The sequence below is a fragment of the Sylvia atricapilla genome, chromosome 1 (genome assembly GCF_009819655.1).
Source record: "Sylvia atricapilla isolate bSylAtr1 chromosome 1, bSylAtr1.pri, whole genome shotgun sequence".
Lineage (NCBI taxonomy): Eukaryota > Metazoa > Chordata > Aves > Passeriformes > Sylviidae > Sylvia > Sylvia atricapilla.
Window position 1 is genome coordinate 101,157,189 of NC_089140.1, and position 17,469 is coordinate 101,174,657.

Genomic DNA, 17,469 nt, shown 5'->3' on the forward strand with positions numbered 1-17,469 from the left:
ACCAGGCAGTGGCCTGAGTTATCTAGTGTGAATTCACTACCAAGTCCTGCTTGGGCAGAAAGGTGGACTCAAGTTCTCAGGAGGCCCCTTCCAGCCTGCAAGGTCCTTCCCACTTGTGAACAGTGACCAGCACTGGAACCCCTGGAAGGCAAACTGAACAGGACAGTTTTTCTTCTCCTCATGACAAGTGCCAGTCTCATCATGTTTAGAAGGCCTGGAGAGAAATGTATCTCTTTGGGGTTTTTTAATGTATTTCATTGCAATGACTACCTTCTACTTGCCAATGCCCTCCAGGAGCATTTATCAGCATTTAAGTTTTTAGCAACATGATGATAAGATCAACAGTATTGCCTCTACAGCAGGCTTGGTCTGAAACAGCAAATGTGACCCAAGCCAGGATTTATATGCAGATTTAGAAGGAACAGGCTTACCCTGTATCTACTATCTACTATGTTTTGCTCTGGTGTATTCAAAGTTTTCTTAGTTTACATCTGCATAAATAGCAGCCATACCACAGGCTTGGTAGGATTTATTGATGCCCTTGGGGAAAGTAGTTTATAGACCTGAAACAGACAGCTATTTTCAGAAAGCTTCTAAACAACCAAAATTAATTAGTTAAAGAGAACATTTACTTACTTATTCCTTGAAAAAGTTCTTCAATGTTAACAGCATTCTTTGCACTGGTTTCAACAACAATTGCACCTATAGATTCTGCATATTCTTTGGCATCCTTTATAGGAACCTCCCTGAAAAAAATTAAACATTTATAAATAAAAGAAGTCAAATTACAAAAAAAAAAAAAAAAAAAAAAAAAAAAAAAAAAAAAAAAAAGTAGTTAATTTTAAGAAAAACCCCAAACAACCTCAAACACAGCCTGATCAGAAAAAACATTACCAAGCTCTTCATTGCCATAAAAAACAGTACTATCTTTCTTCACATGGCATTTAGATCATCTTATTCAAATATATCAAAATTTCAACAAAATTGATCAATCTGCAGTTTTCTGCGACTTGCTGTTGAATCTATGCCTTGAGAAAAGGAAGATAATTAAAAGAAAATCACATTTGTATGTGTTTTATATTTGACTTTGATAAGAAAAGCACTCTCCACATGCCAAACATTCGAACAAGATAGGGTACAACTGTTGTGGATGAAAATGATAGAGCATCGTATGTTTTGGTCTTTGCAAGCAGCAAGGAAACAAGAGATTCTGAAATAGATATGAAAGCCACTGACTTTGATAACATCAGCAACAGCAATCTGTGAGTGCCAGTTCACTGGGGAAAGACACCATTCTCTGCCATTTCCACCAAAGTGACACCATCTTAAAATCACCAGCAGAACACCCTCATTTAACAACCAATACTCGATATGGCAAAAGTTGGCAAATACAGTTTACAACACTCAAAAAAAACCTCTGCCTTAAACAAACCAGCCCCATGCTAGCCTTGTATCTCGCTGAGCCAGGTGGCAGAGCTGCACCTGCCATGTGCCACCATCTGTAACCACCTCTATTCCTGATTTTTCAGCAACAGCAGAATCTGCAACCAACTACTTCACTCCACAGCTCCAATATAGCAATCCAGAGACTCCTCGTACAGTTTTCCTCACAGTATGAGCATGTCAGACACATCACTCAGCTTGTGTCATCAGCAAACTGCTGAGAGTGGACTGGATCCCTTGTCTGTGTCATTACTGAAGGCATTAAATAACCTGGTCCCAGTAAGGATCCCTGAAGGACACCACTGGTATCCATCAGTACTCTGAGCCATTGACCACTACCCTCCAGATGCGACAGCGTATCCATCCAACAGGCCACCCTCAATCCATCTCCTTCTAGTTTAGAGATAAGGATGTTGTAAAAAGACTATGTCAAGGATTTAAAGAAGTCCAGATAAATTATGGAATAAGGAAATATTATGGATGCACAGAATGAAGATCTGAGCATGAAATTCTGCTGATTCTCTTAACCATGGATTCCAGTGAATACAATTTGTTAAGAAGGTGAACTACATTTTTAGAGAAGTGAACACTTCCTAGCTGCTGTTACAACTGTTGAATTCTATAATGCTCAAAAAAGTATTACGGACACTTACACAACATTTTAGCATTGAAATTTCATCTCCTGTCTTTGAAAGTCTTTTTAATGACCGGTCAAAGAACAGGGCACATCAGAAGGAAGCCTGTTTAAGCCTTACTCCTATTACTTAGAAGTATGCTGAACATTCAGCAGTTCTACGAGTTGACAGTACTACAACAAAGATGAGGATTTATACTTGATAAAATTGCTTGCCTATCTGTAGAAATTCCTTCAAAGTGGGAGAAGAAATTTACTTCAACAGAGCACCAAGAATTGCTGAGAGCTTATTAACAACATTGAGGAAAAATAGCGTGACCCCTAAGTGTCCCAAATACATCTTGGCAGCTCAAAACCAAACTTTAGATGCTGAACGAGGAGGGTAACATAGTCAAGGATTATGAGAAATAAATTTATTCCTCCTTACATTAGCTGTTACACTCATAGAGATGGCAGAAATCAAACTTGAACTGGGTCAGCTTGACCTCTTTTGCATCTATTCACATTGGTCTTAAAAGCAGCTCTCTGATATCCAGCAAAACATCTGCCAAAGCTCTACAGACCCAAGGAGAGATGCCAAACGTGCATACAAACAGCAGCTTGCTCCGGTGTGCTCACATTATCTTACTTGTAGATTCTCTGTGCCTAAAGGCATGTGTATTTTCTACTCATTGGAAACAATCTGATAAATTGGTGACATGTTTCACCTAAAACCATTTTTACTGAAGTAATCTGAAAGACATAAAGCAGACAGAGAATGCAAACAGCTGCATGCATTGCATAAACAACCAGATTTCTGGAAGAACTGTGAAAATATATCACATATGAGATAGTCTACTCTCTATTTATTCCACCAAAATAACTGTAGCTGGACGTAACTGGATAACTTCAGAAAAAAAAAAAAAAAAAGATTGGGGGATGCAGAAAGAACAACTGCACAAAAAATATTACCAAAACTATTCATAATTATGAGGAGAAAAAAATGTCCTCTCTCTTAAAAGCCAAAAAGATTAAAGACATTAGGTCACGGAGTACAATGAGGCTCATTTGCACAGCAAAACAATTTGTGCAAAGAAGAGCTATACTGGCTGAACAGTAGCAAGAGTTGTATCAGCAATCAGTAAACTACAGGTAGTGGTTGATAATAATGTGGTGAGAAGATCACAGTTGCTCTGTGAGGAAGTCTAGTACTTTCACAACATTCTGGGATGCAGGATTTTTTAAGTCTTCCATTGGTGCCACAGCAAGCAGGAAGAGAGCTGATTATGGACTCATTTGCAGTTGTTGCCATTTGTCGCCATCTCCAAACTGAAGACTCTTGAGTTAATCTGGAAACTGTATTGCTGGTAATATTATGCGATAAATTTAAAAGTGACTCTCAGGGCAACCAAACTCCCTGATTCATGCTAACTGGCTTTTGGTTTTTTTCTATAACCATCCTTTCCTCTTTTTTCTCCTCCATATCTGGAAATTTTGTCTTGAAGGACTCAGTTTCACCATGTTGACCAGCATATGGCAACATCACAGAGGAAATGCCAACGCATCTGTGTCCCTGATTCTAGAACAACAGAAACCAGAAGTTTGCCAGAATTATGGCTTGCTCACTACTTACAGAAAGCAGTGAGTTGCAATTTGTTTTGGTTCATGGCTGACAGTGGCAGGGGGAAAATGAAACAAAACTCACGCAGGTTAAACCCTCACATAGGCCTTGATTCAATAAAGCACTGTAGCACTTATTTGAAGTTACACGCATGCTCCAGAAGCTCTGGTGAATCTGGGCCAAAGTAATGATAACTAAATAATGAGGATCTGTTTGAACAACCACAAGAGACTGTGAGGTCATAAGGAGAAAGCATCAAATACATCATTGGTTTGTACTCAGAGATGAAGCAAGAAATAATAGTCATGAACTGACAAACAGAATCACTACTGTACGCAGATTGTGCTTCCATTTCTGAAAGGATAAATGCAAATCCAAAATAGAACTACAAGCAGAAGAGTGATCTAGCTTCACTCTTATTCCAAATAGCATAATCTCAGCTCTTCTGCAGGCTGTGGAGTCAACACTTCTCTCTTTTATCTAGGAAGTTCTTTGCTTCACACAGGGGATGAAAGTTTTACTTGAGGTTATGCTCCAAAAAAAAAAACCCCAAATACACTTTCTACATCTAGTATTATGAAACAGTTCACTTCTTTCAAATCACAGTTCTCAAAGTTGTGTGATTAATATTTACCTCTTGCCCACCCTCCCCTTTACATTGCTGGTTTTGCTTACCACTTACTACATTCTGCACCTTTTAACAGAATGGAAGGGAGAAACAATAAGAGAACCCTTTTCTGTTCCCATGATTCAGCAGATAAAGGGACTGTAGAGATTGTACAAATAAAGAGGAAGGCACAGTAAAAGAGATGTTAAAAAAATACATAATTCAAGGTCGTGATGTTGTTGTTGAGGTGGTACATTGCTAGAATCACTGATTATAATACAGGAGGCCAAAATTAATACTTTTAACAATGAATCAAAAATGTTACCTGAAGGGAAGAAACAAGTAGGGTTACTGCAATGGAAACGACACAAAAATTTTACCTGAATATCAAAAGATCACATTTGTTTCCAGCGATGGCCATACAATGTTTTCAGGACCATGCTCTTTAGTTCTTTCACCCATTTTTTCAAAGTATGAATGAATCCTATGTCAGAAATACAAAGTAAGCTACAGCACACTCTCTGCCAAGTATTTGCCAATTTTTTTTAAGTAGAGAGCACAGCTTGACATTATTAATGCAATAATGATTATATAGATCACAAGACTGAAGATCATTTACCTGTCTACGCAATTTGCTTTTCAAGCTTTAGGCAATAAGACTTCTTCAAATTAATTCTGAACTTGGATGCTTCCATCTTTTCCACTTCCCCTCCTCCCTGCTCCAATGCAGCACCTAAGTATTAAACTTCCAGGGATGAAGAAACTACCCAGCTCATCTAGTAGCTCATTTCCTTCACTTAAAGTGAGCTTCATTGTCCTAATTTCACTTCTGTCCAGTGGGCTTACCATGTCAGCCACTGTCACATTTTGGTAATATCCAGGAGAGCTTCCACAGTGATATCCACATCCCTGAATTTCCAAATCTGCAATCTGGTAAACTTCAATAACTCATAAAACTGAAAAGAGAGGTGACAATTCACTCGGCTCTTTTCCCCTTCAAGCACAAAAATCAAACTCTATCTAAGCTACCTACCTTTTAATAGTAATTTTTCTATTTTTTTTACATTAGTGAAGTAGTAGCTTTAAGATCACACTTCTTTCTGGTGATTCTAATTATAATGCACAGTTGAAATTTTTACTGACTAAGTGAGCTCCCAAATAGGTTATAAATAATTTTTTCCTTTCAGAAATGCACAGAAGAATTGTGTCTAAATCAGCAATAGCTGCATCAGTATCACCGAAGGCAGAGCCCTATCAATCACTTGGGGAAAAAAAAATCATTCTGCTTTAATGATTAACACTGAATATTAAGCATCAGAAAGTGAAATACACATTGACCTTCCTCTCCTATTTCCCCCCTTATCCTGAGAGCTGTTCCACATAAGCTTGGAAAAAGGCTGGCAAAACAATTTTATTCTTACACTATATTACAAGATCAACTGTAGGATATTTAAATCATAAGTACCAATCCAGCACGATTCACTCTTCCTCACCTTTTCCTGGCAAATTAGCAGTAGAGAAGAGCACTGCTGCACAACAGTGACCACCACCATTGCACTAATGCACTGGGAACCAAACCAGCCCTCCCAACCTCGTAGTAAGTCAGTCAATTGGCAAGAAAGGAACAAGATGCTAGTGAACTCTCCTGGCCATCCATTAGCACTGCCTCTAACTCGGCTCTGTCTTCCAAAAGGAGAGAAGGAGGCATGCAGCTGGAATCTCCTACCCTCCTCTGCCTGAGAAATGACCCAGAGAAGTTAAGGATCTAAAAATACGATTTCCATTCCAAATTAATAATGTTGAGACAAAGGGTCAGAGATTTATGATTTCATTACCAGTTTCAAAATTAAGACATGACACCTGCAATACAAACATGAAAGGACAAAAATAATTCGTTTTAAAATCAGTAATACGCGAACAACTTAATTTCTACTCAGCTGATAAAGCAAACAGCTGCTTTTTGTAGTAAAAATTCAACCCACACAGAGAACATAGGTGGTGGTAGGGGGTATTGCAGGACATTAATCCTGTCTACTTAGCCAGCAGAAACCCAAAGAAACATTGACAAAAATGCGTCTCCAACCTTTTGTCTTCATGAAGTTGAACCAACACAGAAGCAGAACTTTTTTTAATGCTTTAAGCCAGTTGGACACCTTCAGCCAGATCCACACAAACTACTGAAGAAGCATATACATGCCAGACAAATCAAATTCTGCATTGTAGGGTTTAACTCCAACTCAAGCCCAAACACAGGAGTTAACAAAGGCAAAAGCATCCCAAAGGTCTTACCTGTTTGGTGATATCATACACTATCACAGCTGCTGCTGAACCTCGGTAGTACATTGGAGCCAAGGAATGGAACTGTTAAAACATAAACCCCCAAAAGAAAGTATCATCAATAAATCAGAGTTATCACATGCTTTGCCGGGTCTCATAGACTTGCCATGACAGGACCACTCCCTCTTTTCATCCCATAGAGAACACACCTTACTAGTGGTCACCCATCTCTCATTTTCCTTTAACACAAGAAGCCAGACCTCCTTTATCTCATGCTGTTCTTCCTTCACACCACTAAATTTATGTAACCAGCACTTACTGATCCAATGCGTCATTTCCATTACAGGGCATGGCTCTGAGGACAATTTTTGACAGGAAGATCAACTACACTTGGAAGCCTAACCTGATGGCATAGGGGACCCCTTCCCCTGGCAAACCACAGTCGTGCTTTCTAGATCTAAGACTGGATTCATCTTGGGTTTGAATTTATAAAACATTGCAAATGAACTTGGATAAAATTAACTTTTGGAAAAAATCTGAACATCTGTCTTGTTTACCTATCCTATCCTGTGACAGATATTTCAAAACACATGGATTCTTGCAGTTACTCTTCAGCTTTTTGTTTCAAGGAAACAGTCTTTGAGGAAAAAACCCAAGAAATAAACATGTTGCTTATAACAACAGAAGAACAGCATAATTTTCGTAATTTATCAATGACTAAGCAGCTGACTTAGAATTTCAGCTTACAATTACAATTAGAGAAAGGAAGTAAGAAAAGTCTTTCTGCTGATTCAACTAAGCTTAATCTCAAACAAACCAAAATAATCTTCTTGGAAAATACTTTCAGTCTCAGTATGCTCACACAGCCATTTTTTAATTTTCGGGGGGGGGGGAAGTTATCTGCACAAGCAGCATAGTTAAGCTGCAGCTAATAACTGAGGCCAGCGCCTAAATCAAATACATGATTAGGGCAGGATCATACCTCACTGCCCAGCAAACATGCACAGATCCACGTGTACACTGCAAACCCCTGCACATTTACTGGCCACATCTTTTTCCCAGAGCTGTACCTACTGACTGAGCATTTAGACTTTAGGCAGCCTCCACGTTTCTTGCTGTTTCACGTGCAATGTATCAGGCAATTTATTTGCAGTGCTGGTTCACTGCCAGTTGTAAGCTATTTATCACAGATCACGCACACCAGCTCAGGGTCGGCGCTTTCTTTTATACAGCATGGATGCACAGCAGCAGTGACAGATGGTCAAGTGCTGAAGTGTTTTGGGGAGCGAGCAGGTGGGAGAGCTCATTAATAAGAGAAAACAGCAGGAAAGAGGATGAGAAAAGAAAGGAATCAGTCAAGAAGCGTGGTCGGAAGAAATGGGATCAGCCAAGATCCTGAGGGAGTTGGGTAGCTGTGTGCTTTCTGGGGTTTTAGTGTGTAGCTTTATTACTTGCATGCTTAATGCAATAAATGCTTTCCAGAATTTTTAGGCTCCTAAATCACAACAGAAATTTTCAGTACGTTGGAACAGAACAGAACCATTCAGTTGGAATGGACCTACAACAGTCATGTAAACCAAGTGCCTGATCAGTTCAGGGCTGGCCAAAAATTAAAGCATCTTGTTAAAGGCATTGTCCAAATGCTTCTTAAACACTGACAAGCTTGAGGCATCATTTCAGATAGCAAAAGGGCTTTTTCAAGTATGTTAACAGCAGAGGAGGTCTAAAGAAGACACTGGATTCATTACTTGTTTCATGATCACTGTGGCCAAGGCAGCCCACCTACTACCACATCCCCCAAGTCCTTCCTAATCACAAAGGAGTCTAGGAGAGCATCTTGCCTGCTTGGCTCACTGAATGCCTGCAACTAGAAGTTATCTCCTACAATCTTCAAGAACCTCCAAGATCTTCTCCTCAACATAAATACTGTGTTGAAGAAGCCTGAAAGTCAGGAACCTTAACTGTGGAGGGGACATCTGGCCTCTCATGGTGTGTGCACACTTCTCCCAGTCCATAAACTCCAGGAAAAAACATACATACCCTACACATACATGCTGATTTGGTCTTAATCTAGATTACATTTTAATCTAGATAACACAGCATTCGTGAATTTGCAAAGAACTCTCAGATAACAGTAATCACACTTCACAGGGGCCATGCAGTTAAACTCACATACTCCAAATTCCTTCAAGACTGACCCTGAAAGCAGATTGAGAACCTGTACAACATCTTGGGAATTTCACTCCCTTTCTTCTGGCCTGCTGACAAGACACTTCACTTAATAGCTGTTTGACTGAAGAATATTTGCAGGGTTAGCGCCAGAAAGCAAAAATAAAATAATTTATAAACAGAAAAAAAAAAAAAAAAAAAAAAAAAAAAAAAAACCCTTTGTCAGTCTCTCATACAGCACTCATACAGCCTAATGAAAAACTGACAATACACTATGTCCCAGTCACAAGAAATAACTGTTTTCTACAAGAAAACAGGAAAAGCCTCTTTGTAACACTGAATGAATCAAGAGAGGCTAAAAAATTTAACTGTGAGTTTCGTGATCCAATGACTCTTAACAAATGTGCTTCATGAACATGAATTTTCCAATATCGTTCAAATATTATGTTTAATTTTTCTTTTAAATTAGTGCCCAAAAGCAAAGTCCTCTTGAACATTTTTCTGGCCTAATTAATTGGAAAAGAGAGTCACACCAAATTAATTAAAGGGATACAAAATACTAATCTGCACATTTTTCACCTGCCAAGGACCAAATGTGGGACAGATGCCCAAAACAAGTGACACACAAAAAAAAAATCACAAAATTAAATCTCACTGGACTACCTTTTGTATTATAAATGACAATGTCTATAACCTTGATTTTATAGCTCAATATTTCTGTATCCAGTAATTTCCAAGAAAATTAGGAGAAACAATCCAGTTTGAGATTTGTCATAAGAACAACCCTGCTTGAGAAGGGCCACCTAAAAATGCTCAGGCAGCCACTCCCAGCCTTGCCACACAGACTCAGGTTACAGTCCCAAATTTCCAGGGAGTCAGCCCCTCCATAACCTGCAGCCAAGAGCCACGTTCTGGCAGATGTCAGCCCTTCCTGCAGCCAGGAGCAGCTCACATCCCCTTGGCCTAACAGGAAAACACAGACAAGAAGGAGATGTCCATCAGCTTCCACCAGCACAAATAATCACACTCCTAACTCATTTCAAAAGCTGATCAATATTCTGCCTAAAATAATTAGTTTTCTTTTTCATTATACTGCTACAGGGATCATATTAGTTTGACAATTAATAACCTTTGAATTCCTAATTGCTAAATTACTTGTAATTTGCTTGCACCTTGACTTAGTAAAATTTAGGGATCACTGCTTGCCTTTAGCAGAAATATTAATACAGAGTGACAAGCTTGCAGATTTAACTTTGCCAGTCTGCTATACCAGGCTCTTCCACTCTGAAGATAACATAAAAGGGACAAATCAGGGTCTAATAACCTTTCCTTTGCCTGGTCCAGCTTTAATTCATTTTTCCTGACTGCTGGTGACCACATTTCTATGCAGCATTATAGACTGTTCAATAACAGCCTTAACTGCACAACCCCTAACACTTTTCTCATGGCTGCATCATACTCAAATGATCATCCTTTAACTGGTGAATACATTCAGAGGTGGCTTTTCTCCTCTGTTCCCCCTCCTCAAAATTTTTTTAAAACTCACCTACAACTTTACAGCACATGTTTTTGTTAGGAGCAAAAAATACAGAACCTTGGTACTTACACTACCAAACTTCATCTCAACTGCTTTCCACCTTCCAAGCACTGGGAACACCTCCCATCTCTGTATGATGAGTAAAACACCATTAGCAGGTCAGCTGCTGTGGGAATTTAGAAGTTTCATGCCTCTCATTCAGTGTCCACCAAAAAAAGTTGCCTATTCGACCAACTGCATTACTCATTAGTCCCATTTTGCCTTTTGAAGAGGTTGATAACAACTGGTGAGACTGAGGTTGCTAATCCACACAGTGCCATACTCAAGTTGCGGGGGTGCATTTTCCAGTCCAACAGCCAGGCAGAAAGTACCACTCAAATATAAATAAGAAACTTATTTTACCGAAGACATGCCAAAACCCAGAATCAATTATTTCATGCAGACTTTCGGGAGTCTCCTCCTTGGAGACACTCATTGTGCTCCATACCTACAGTCACCTGAATCCTGGAGCAAAGCTGACTGGGCTCAGAGCACCTTCTTCCTTGTGCTCCTCTACAACACATCCATTTTGCACCTGTGGTTCATCATCTCTGACATCAAGCAAAACAGTGAGACCACACGTGCATTATGAAATTTCCTGTGAAAGCAGAACCCCTTTTTTCTAAGGGTCCAACTAGAAGCTGCCTAAGCCTTTACAGCTGTAGACCCCATAGTACAGAGAGCAAATTCAGTCCTACATGGTGCAAAATGCAAGCTGAACATAACCAGAGTTTCTCTCACTGATTCCAGGAATATTTTGGGATCCTGCAACCCCTCATCTGGCCATCTCAATGAAGCAATAGAAGCTTTGCCCTTGCAAAGGACAGAAGACGGAACCAAGCAGCCGTTCACCACTTATTTAAAAGCAGTGTAGTATTTTGCTCTCTGCTGCCTGTGCATCTCATCACAGAGGGGCATATTTGGTCACAGATAACACCTATCAGGTTTCCTCTTTACTAGCAGTAAAGAATGGGGAAGAAGGAACACTGTCACATCATACTTGGAACAGAAAACCAAAATCAAGGGAACACAACATAAATCACACCTGAGCTGTGGTAGTGGAAGCCTCTTAACCCTGTCCAATGTAATGCTGATTTAGAAAGCAAAACAGAGGCCAAATGAACACAGAAATAAAAACTACCACTCCTGCTTGTTTATATACAGGCTGACAAATGCTGCTGAAGACAGTTGGGATTCATTCAATCTGCCAGGCACACCAGGGAACATTAACTCAGTCCAGCTCTTTGCACCATCCTGTGGTGCTGTATCCCAGGACTGGCATACTGCCGCAGCAGGGCTGCCTCTTCTCAATTCCACAGACAAGAGGCAAAAAAGCAAAAGCAAAACCAACGACCACAACCAACGACCACAACCAACACCTAACTCCTGTATTGGGTTGCTTTTACTCTTCTAGACCGTAAAGAACATCACCTGCTCTTACTGCAAAAGGATTAGAATTCTGCCCATATGCACAGCTGGCAAGGATAAGGGTGCACAGACTTGAGCAGAATCACATCAGCGCTCAGCAAGTGTTACACACTTCGAATTCAGCTATGATTTTCCTACACAGTGCCTTCTCAAGCACCTGCAGGTGCACAGCAGCACAAGATTTGCTTCCTGACAGCTGTGATCCTTTGACTAAATTTCATTCCCTTTCCTATGAAGGTGCCCTCTGACAACATATGTTGCCTGAGTGGCCAAGACCAAATCACTTTGTTCCTCTCAAGGTCAGAGATCCTTACTTACTCTTGTGCCACAAATGGCAAGGAGAGCCACAGCCTCTGGCTCAGTTACTTGCTGACATGTGCAGGCAGCATCATAGCCCTGCAACTTCCTTCCCTTTCCTGTTACACACGCTCACACTTTCTGGACTCTTAAACACTTCAGTCCCCTTGCTGAGCAGGCCATTCCCACACTTCTGCAGGTGATTTGGGTGTCCTGTTTCTCCTGCCCTGGGCCTTCCTGCCAGGTCACTCCCACAAAACCCCTTCATCCTGTCCCAAAAACCACCTGAAGTACAGTTGCCCAAGTGTGGGCAGTTACATGCCCCATTCCTGACAGCTTCAAGGTAGTGGCTGCCAACAAAAAAATTTGTGGTGGTGCACAGAGAAGCAAAGGCAAACCCAAAAGCATTAAACTGGTTATCCTGACACACAAGCTTCTTAACAGAGAGGGATACAAAATTCCTGACATTCTCAGCTGGCAAAGAGCAAATGGAAAAAAATGTTATGCATGAAAGCCACTTTCAGATACCATTTAGCATTTTAAAACCTTGAGTAGTTTTCCTTACATGACTGAAGGCTGAAATTCCAGTCCTATGGATTAGCAAGTAAATCATGAAAGATCTTTCTGTCTCTGATCTACAGGTACTTTTGCTAGTTAAACTGAGATTAAATATATATATAAGAGAGCCTTTTTTTCAATGTCTAAGAATTCTTCGACTGAGGAAGGAAAATCTCAACATTTTAGGTTAACCTTTTAAAGATATTTCAAACAGGCAGAAAACAAACTTTTGCAACATCAGAGAAGTGACCTGTGCTTAGTGTTCTGAAGTTTACAGTCGTTAAACAAAGGATGAAAAAGACACTACACCAAAACCATGACTCATCATCAAACCACAAGTGCTGAAAGTTTGCTGAAGCTTAAGCAAAAACACATTCAAATGCATCCCTTAAATGATTTACCATGATTTCTGCTCATCTGAAAATAGTAAAAGTAACATATTTGCTTGCTAGTTCAAATACCACTTTTGCTCTCACATACTGCCAAATCACCTGTCGACTTTTGCAGCATGCAAGAGGTCCTCACACCGCACACAGTGAGCCACCTCCACTTTGACTGAGCTGTGGGAGACCATCAGAGACACATTTATGACAGCACAGAGCAAAATTCAGGCTGCGTTTTGCCCACAGAAATAATTCAAGTCATTGATAGATGGTGTTGTGACACTGTCTCTGAATCACCAGGACAACTACTGCCACTCAGAAAAGAGGGAGCTATAAAGAGCTGTGGACATGTCATCAGTCAGTCTTTTCTGGAAATGGAGAAGGTTAAACAACAAAAAAAAAAGCTCACAACTCAGGGTAATTCCTATTGAGCTTTAAACTGAGCTCAAGTAATTGAGGCCTTTCTATTAAACAAAATTAAAAGTCCCAGAGTTCAACACGGTAAATTTAAAAAGGACAGAGATAAATTTTCCTGCCCTAGAAACACGGTCCTCAGACTCCCTGTTTGCTACAATATTCCTCAGCTCGAAAAATGGAAAGCTGGCAGCCACCCAAGGTATTCAAACAAAGCGTAATTAGAAGCTACTTAGGGCACCACGTACCAAAATATATGCTAATAAAACATCATTAACTAACTTGCGAGGAGACTCTTCTTAGGGGTGGGAATCTTTGCTAATAACAACATAATTGTCGAGCACTTTAGTCCCGAAGTCTGTGGCAATAATTCAAAGCTAATGGGACAAACGTGAGATAGGAGGGGAACGAGTGACATTTGGGGAATACTGGTGTGGAGAGAAAGTGACTGTCAAGAAAAAATAAAGCGAGTTTGTTGCATAGCACACCAACACAAAGCAACCAGGTCCACAGAGACCAGTATTTAGGCACAGAAGAGAGGGGGATTTTGTGAAGTGTGCTGCCAGCTTGTTTCTTTCTAGTCAAGAAAAAGGGAAAGAAAAAAAACAGATAAAAAATTAAGAAGCTCTCTCTCCTTTTGTAATCATGTACTATGTGAATTCTTCACGGCAAGCCACATACCGCTCTCCAAGGTCTCCTCCTAAGAAGCACACTCAGCATTCACTGAGTGTGGGATATCCCACCAGGGATATGATAGAAAAGCTTTTAATCTCCATTTTCTGCTGCATTATTGTCACTCTGCAGCACTGACTCCAAGCTAGCAGTTTCCCAGAGAAAATCATGAACAGGGAAGTAAAAACTCATGAAAAGGACAAACTCAGGAATGAGGATCACAGAAGTGCCACTACTGTTGTTTTTTTGCCTGCCTGCTCTACCATGCTAAAGATTTGAACTTAATTTTCATGGCATAAGTGAGGCCTCAGTTACATCTCAGCCAGGGCTCTTCTGCTGTGAAGGCTCCACATCAGCACCTAGACACAGCTGGCACAGCTGGGGAAGCACAGGGTACCACTCCAGAATAAGCACAAGCCTGTGCTCAGCCTTGCATTTAGGAGAGCCAAGTCAAACGAAGGTGATGTTGAAAGAGCAGGAAGCCCTGAGCACTGCCCTCAGAAGTACAGACTGACAAAACTGCTAGGCTTCAGCAGTGGAACACAAAGCCTCAACAGAAACTGCAAAGAACAAGGGAAGGACAATTCTCAAAGCAGAAGCAACACTCAGAAGACATTTATTAGTACACTGTGAAAACAGCAATAGGCCCAGAGGATGGGATAGGCTGGAAATGTTGGTCATCATTGTTGGTCAGAGGACAATTAGAAAAAAATTAACAGCAAGGAGGCATTTGCTCTTGAATAGCAGATCAGAAGGAGCAACACAGAACAAAGCAACCAAAAATCCCTGATTAGAGTAAGATATTGAGAAGAATCATGTGTTTAGCTGTAATGTTAACTAGGAATGTTCTATACAAAGAATGACCTGGATCAGTATGGACCTCACCTTGGAAAACTTGTCTGCCTCTGTAGTTGCACTCAACAGCAATGAACTTTGCTTACTATATCACTACACTTTCCTAGTCCTAGCGAAGGACTGGGAATACACTGTGCAAACACAGAACAAAAAGATGGTCCCTCAACTAATTTGTGATTACTAATGAATTAAAACCTTTAACATGTCTTATCTGTAATAAATTCCAAGCAAGCTAACAAGTTTGTGGTGCTCACTGCTCACCACAGCTTCACACACAGAGACACACACGCACAAAAAAAAAAAAAAAAAGGAAAGCAGATGTTTGAAAAATGATGAGCTAAAAAAATTGAGAGGAAACATAAGGGACTAGTTGGGAATGGATTTTGTGTCCAAGAGTCAGAGCTCAGTCACAGATTTCCTGCCTCAAATGAGGCATCATTTCTTTCATATTACTATTCACCTACTTTTAAAGGGCTTTGAGAGTCCTTAGAATATGTAGAAAAATAGTTAAATTTTGATATAAGTATTAATCCAACTGAGTTTTGTGTGTAAAGTGCTAAAAGGAAAAGAAAAAGCAAGGAGAGCATGGGAGTGGAGGGAAAAGAGAAGAATAAGAAAGGAAACTGAAACCATGGGAAAGAAACTGAACTTTTGCTACCTCTTGCAATAATTAGTTATCAGCTCCAGACCATGCAGAAATGGAACAAACAAGATTCAAGGGAAGGAATTAGGCTATACTTCAAATATGTTTTTCAAGGTCCATTTTCCCATGATGAATGACTTACTGAATTGTTGTGAGCCAACAGATTTCATCAGGATCACTTTACCTCACACTGTGCATTGAAAATAAAAGCACAATTTCCTGCACTTAAGAGCAAAAACCTTCTTTGCCCACAGTTCACTTACAAGGTATGGAGAATCCAGTAGATGTATCAGGACTGACATCTCAGTCTGTATAAGCATCTCATTTTATCACAACCTTATATGAACATAGCTACAATTTCCTATGAAGAGACACTGTGCCATTTCACAAGTTTGAGAATATGCTAGAAGTGTGCATAGCTTTTTCCATTTCTCCTATATTTCTCAAGACAAATGTGGGTATATTAAGAGAAACCTACAGCTCTACAGTCTATTACTGCATACTACTGCCACTGAGGCTATTAACAGAAAAAAAAAAATCCACCAGACTTACATACAGTCAAGATAAACTAATGCCCAAAAATCCATTATGGCTTTTTTTTTTTTTTTTTTTTTAAGTCAGAGGAAAACCTGCTTGATCTGACAATTCACTTTATACACTTGAAAAAAAATCAAGACAAAACCCCAAGTGGTTCAGGTTGCCGGTGGTAATTTCCTAAATAATAAGCAGACACAAGCCATGCCCACATTCACTGTCCCAATCCAAGACAACCACAGAGTCACCACCTAAGTTCAGACCCCCCAGCCCATGGGCTGCAAGTCAAAGCCTTTCCAATGCCAATAAGAGCTGCCACACATAAACCTGACGAAATCAGAGGGGAACTGGATGCTTCTGGGCACTGCTCAAGCTGTCTTGGGGAAGGTGGCCAACAATTCACACCATGGTTTGGGGTTTTTTTAGGTAAGTGGTATGGTCAGCCTGTCTCTGCATTTTCCACACCCATGGGAAAGGGAGCCTACATACTTGGTGCCTGCTGACCACTGCATTGCAGAGCTTGCAAAGGTTCAGGAAGTTGATACTAACAAAGTCTCCTGAAGATGAAAGGTTTAGAAAAAGTACATCAACACATTAACAGGGACTAGGATAATGAAAGCATTCTGCAAACTAATACTCACCCGTTCCTGACCAGCTGTGTCCCAGATCAGAAATTTATGAAGCTCATTCCCACATGGCACAGTTTTAGTCATGAAGGATGCTCTGGAAGTAAGAAAGAAAGAGAAATTTGTAACATAACTGACACTCTGAATATGTACCCTGTAGACCTTGGTGAGTTCTGCTGGATTAGACTGCATTTGGGAAAACTCCAAAACCTTCATAAAACAGCTGCAGAAGTAGAAGTCTCTCTTTTCTCAGATAGGACATATGCTACCTATAGATGTATTTTTTTTACAAGAAGGGAAAAGCCTCTGAAGTTCAGAGGGCATTTGTTCATGGGTCCAGGAACACAAATGCTCCTGCCATTCACATGTGGCTTCTGCTGCTTGTTAGCTCCATCTTCTTGGTGATACAGACCTGAGAAAAAGGCAACAGACAACATCATGTGCCACTTTTCACTGTAACGTATGAGACTGGATCACCAGGGAACAGAAAAGTCACCTGCTGAAGTATGGTAAACAAATGCAAGAAGTTATTCTCCCTTTCAATGGGATGAAGTCGTCTTTGTCATTTCTTTTATTTTCTATAGGAAATGAGATAGGTCTATTTTTCACAGTTTCTTCTTTTAGGAAAAAAAAAGGATACAAATTTATAGTACTTTTTGGTAGTATAGCAGTTTGTTTGAAAGCTGGCAGGAGAGACTGCCAAACTCTGGCAGATTTCTATTTTCCCCATCCTATCTGGGTACTGCTGAACCA

General features: G+C 40.2%; 1 protein-coding gene across 1 annotated transcript in view; it reads right to left on the minus strand.

Annotated features, from left to right (window-relative positions):
• RAB31 (RAB31, member RAS oncogene family) overlaps window positions 1-17,469 on the minus strand; it is a 61,795-nt gene that overhangs the window by 15,068 nt on the left and 29,258 nt on the right. The window contains 7 exon segments of the mRNA XM_066341030.1: window positions 637-746; window positions 4,665-4,707; window positions 4,710-4,733; window positions 4,736-4,759; window positions 4,762-4,768; window positions 6,574-6,645; window positions 16,732-16,813. Of these exon segments, the coding sequence (XP_066197127.1) occupies window positions 637-746; window positions 4,665-4,707; window positions 4,710-4,733; window positions 4,736-4,759; window positions 4,762-4,768; window positions 6,574-6,645; window positions 16,732-16,813 (362 nt within the window).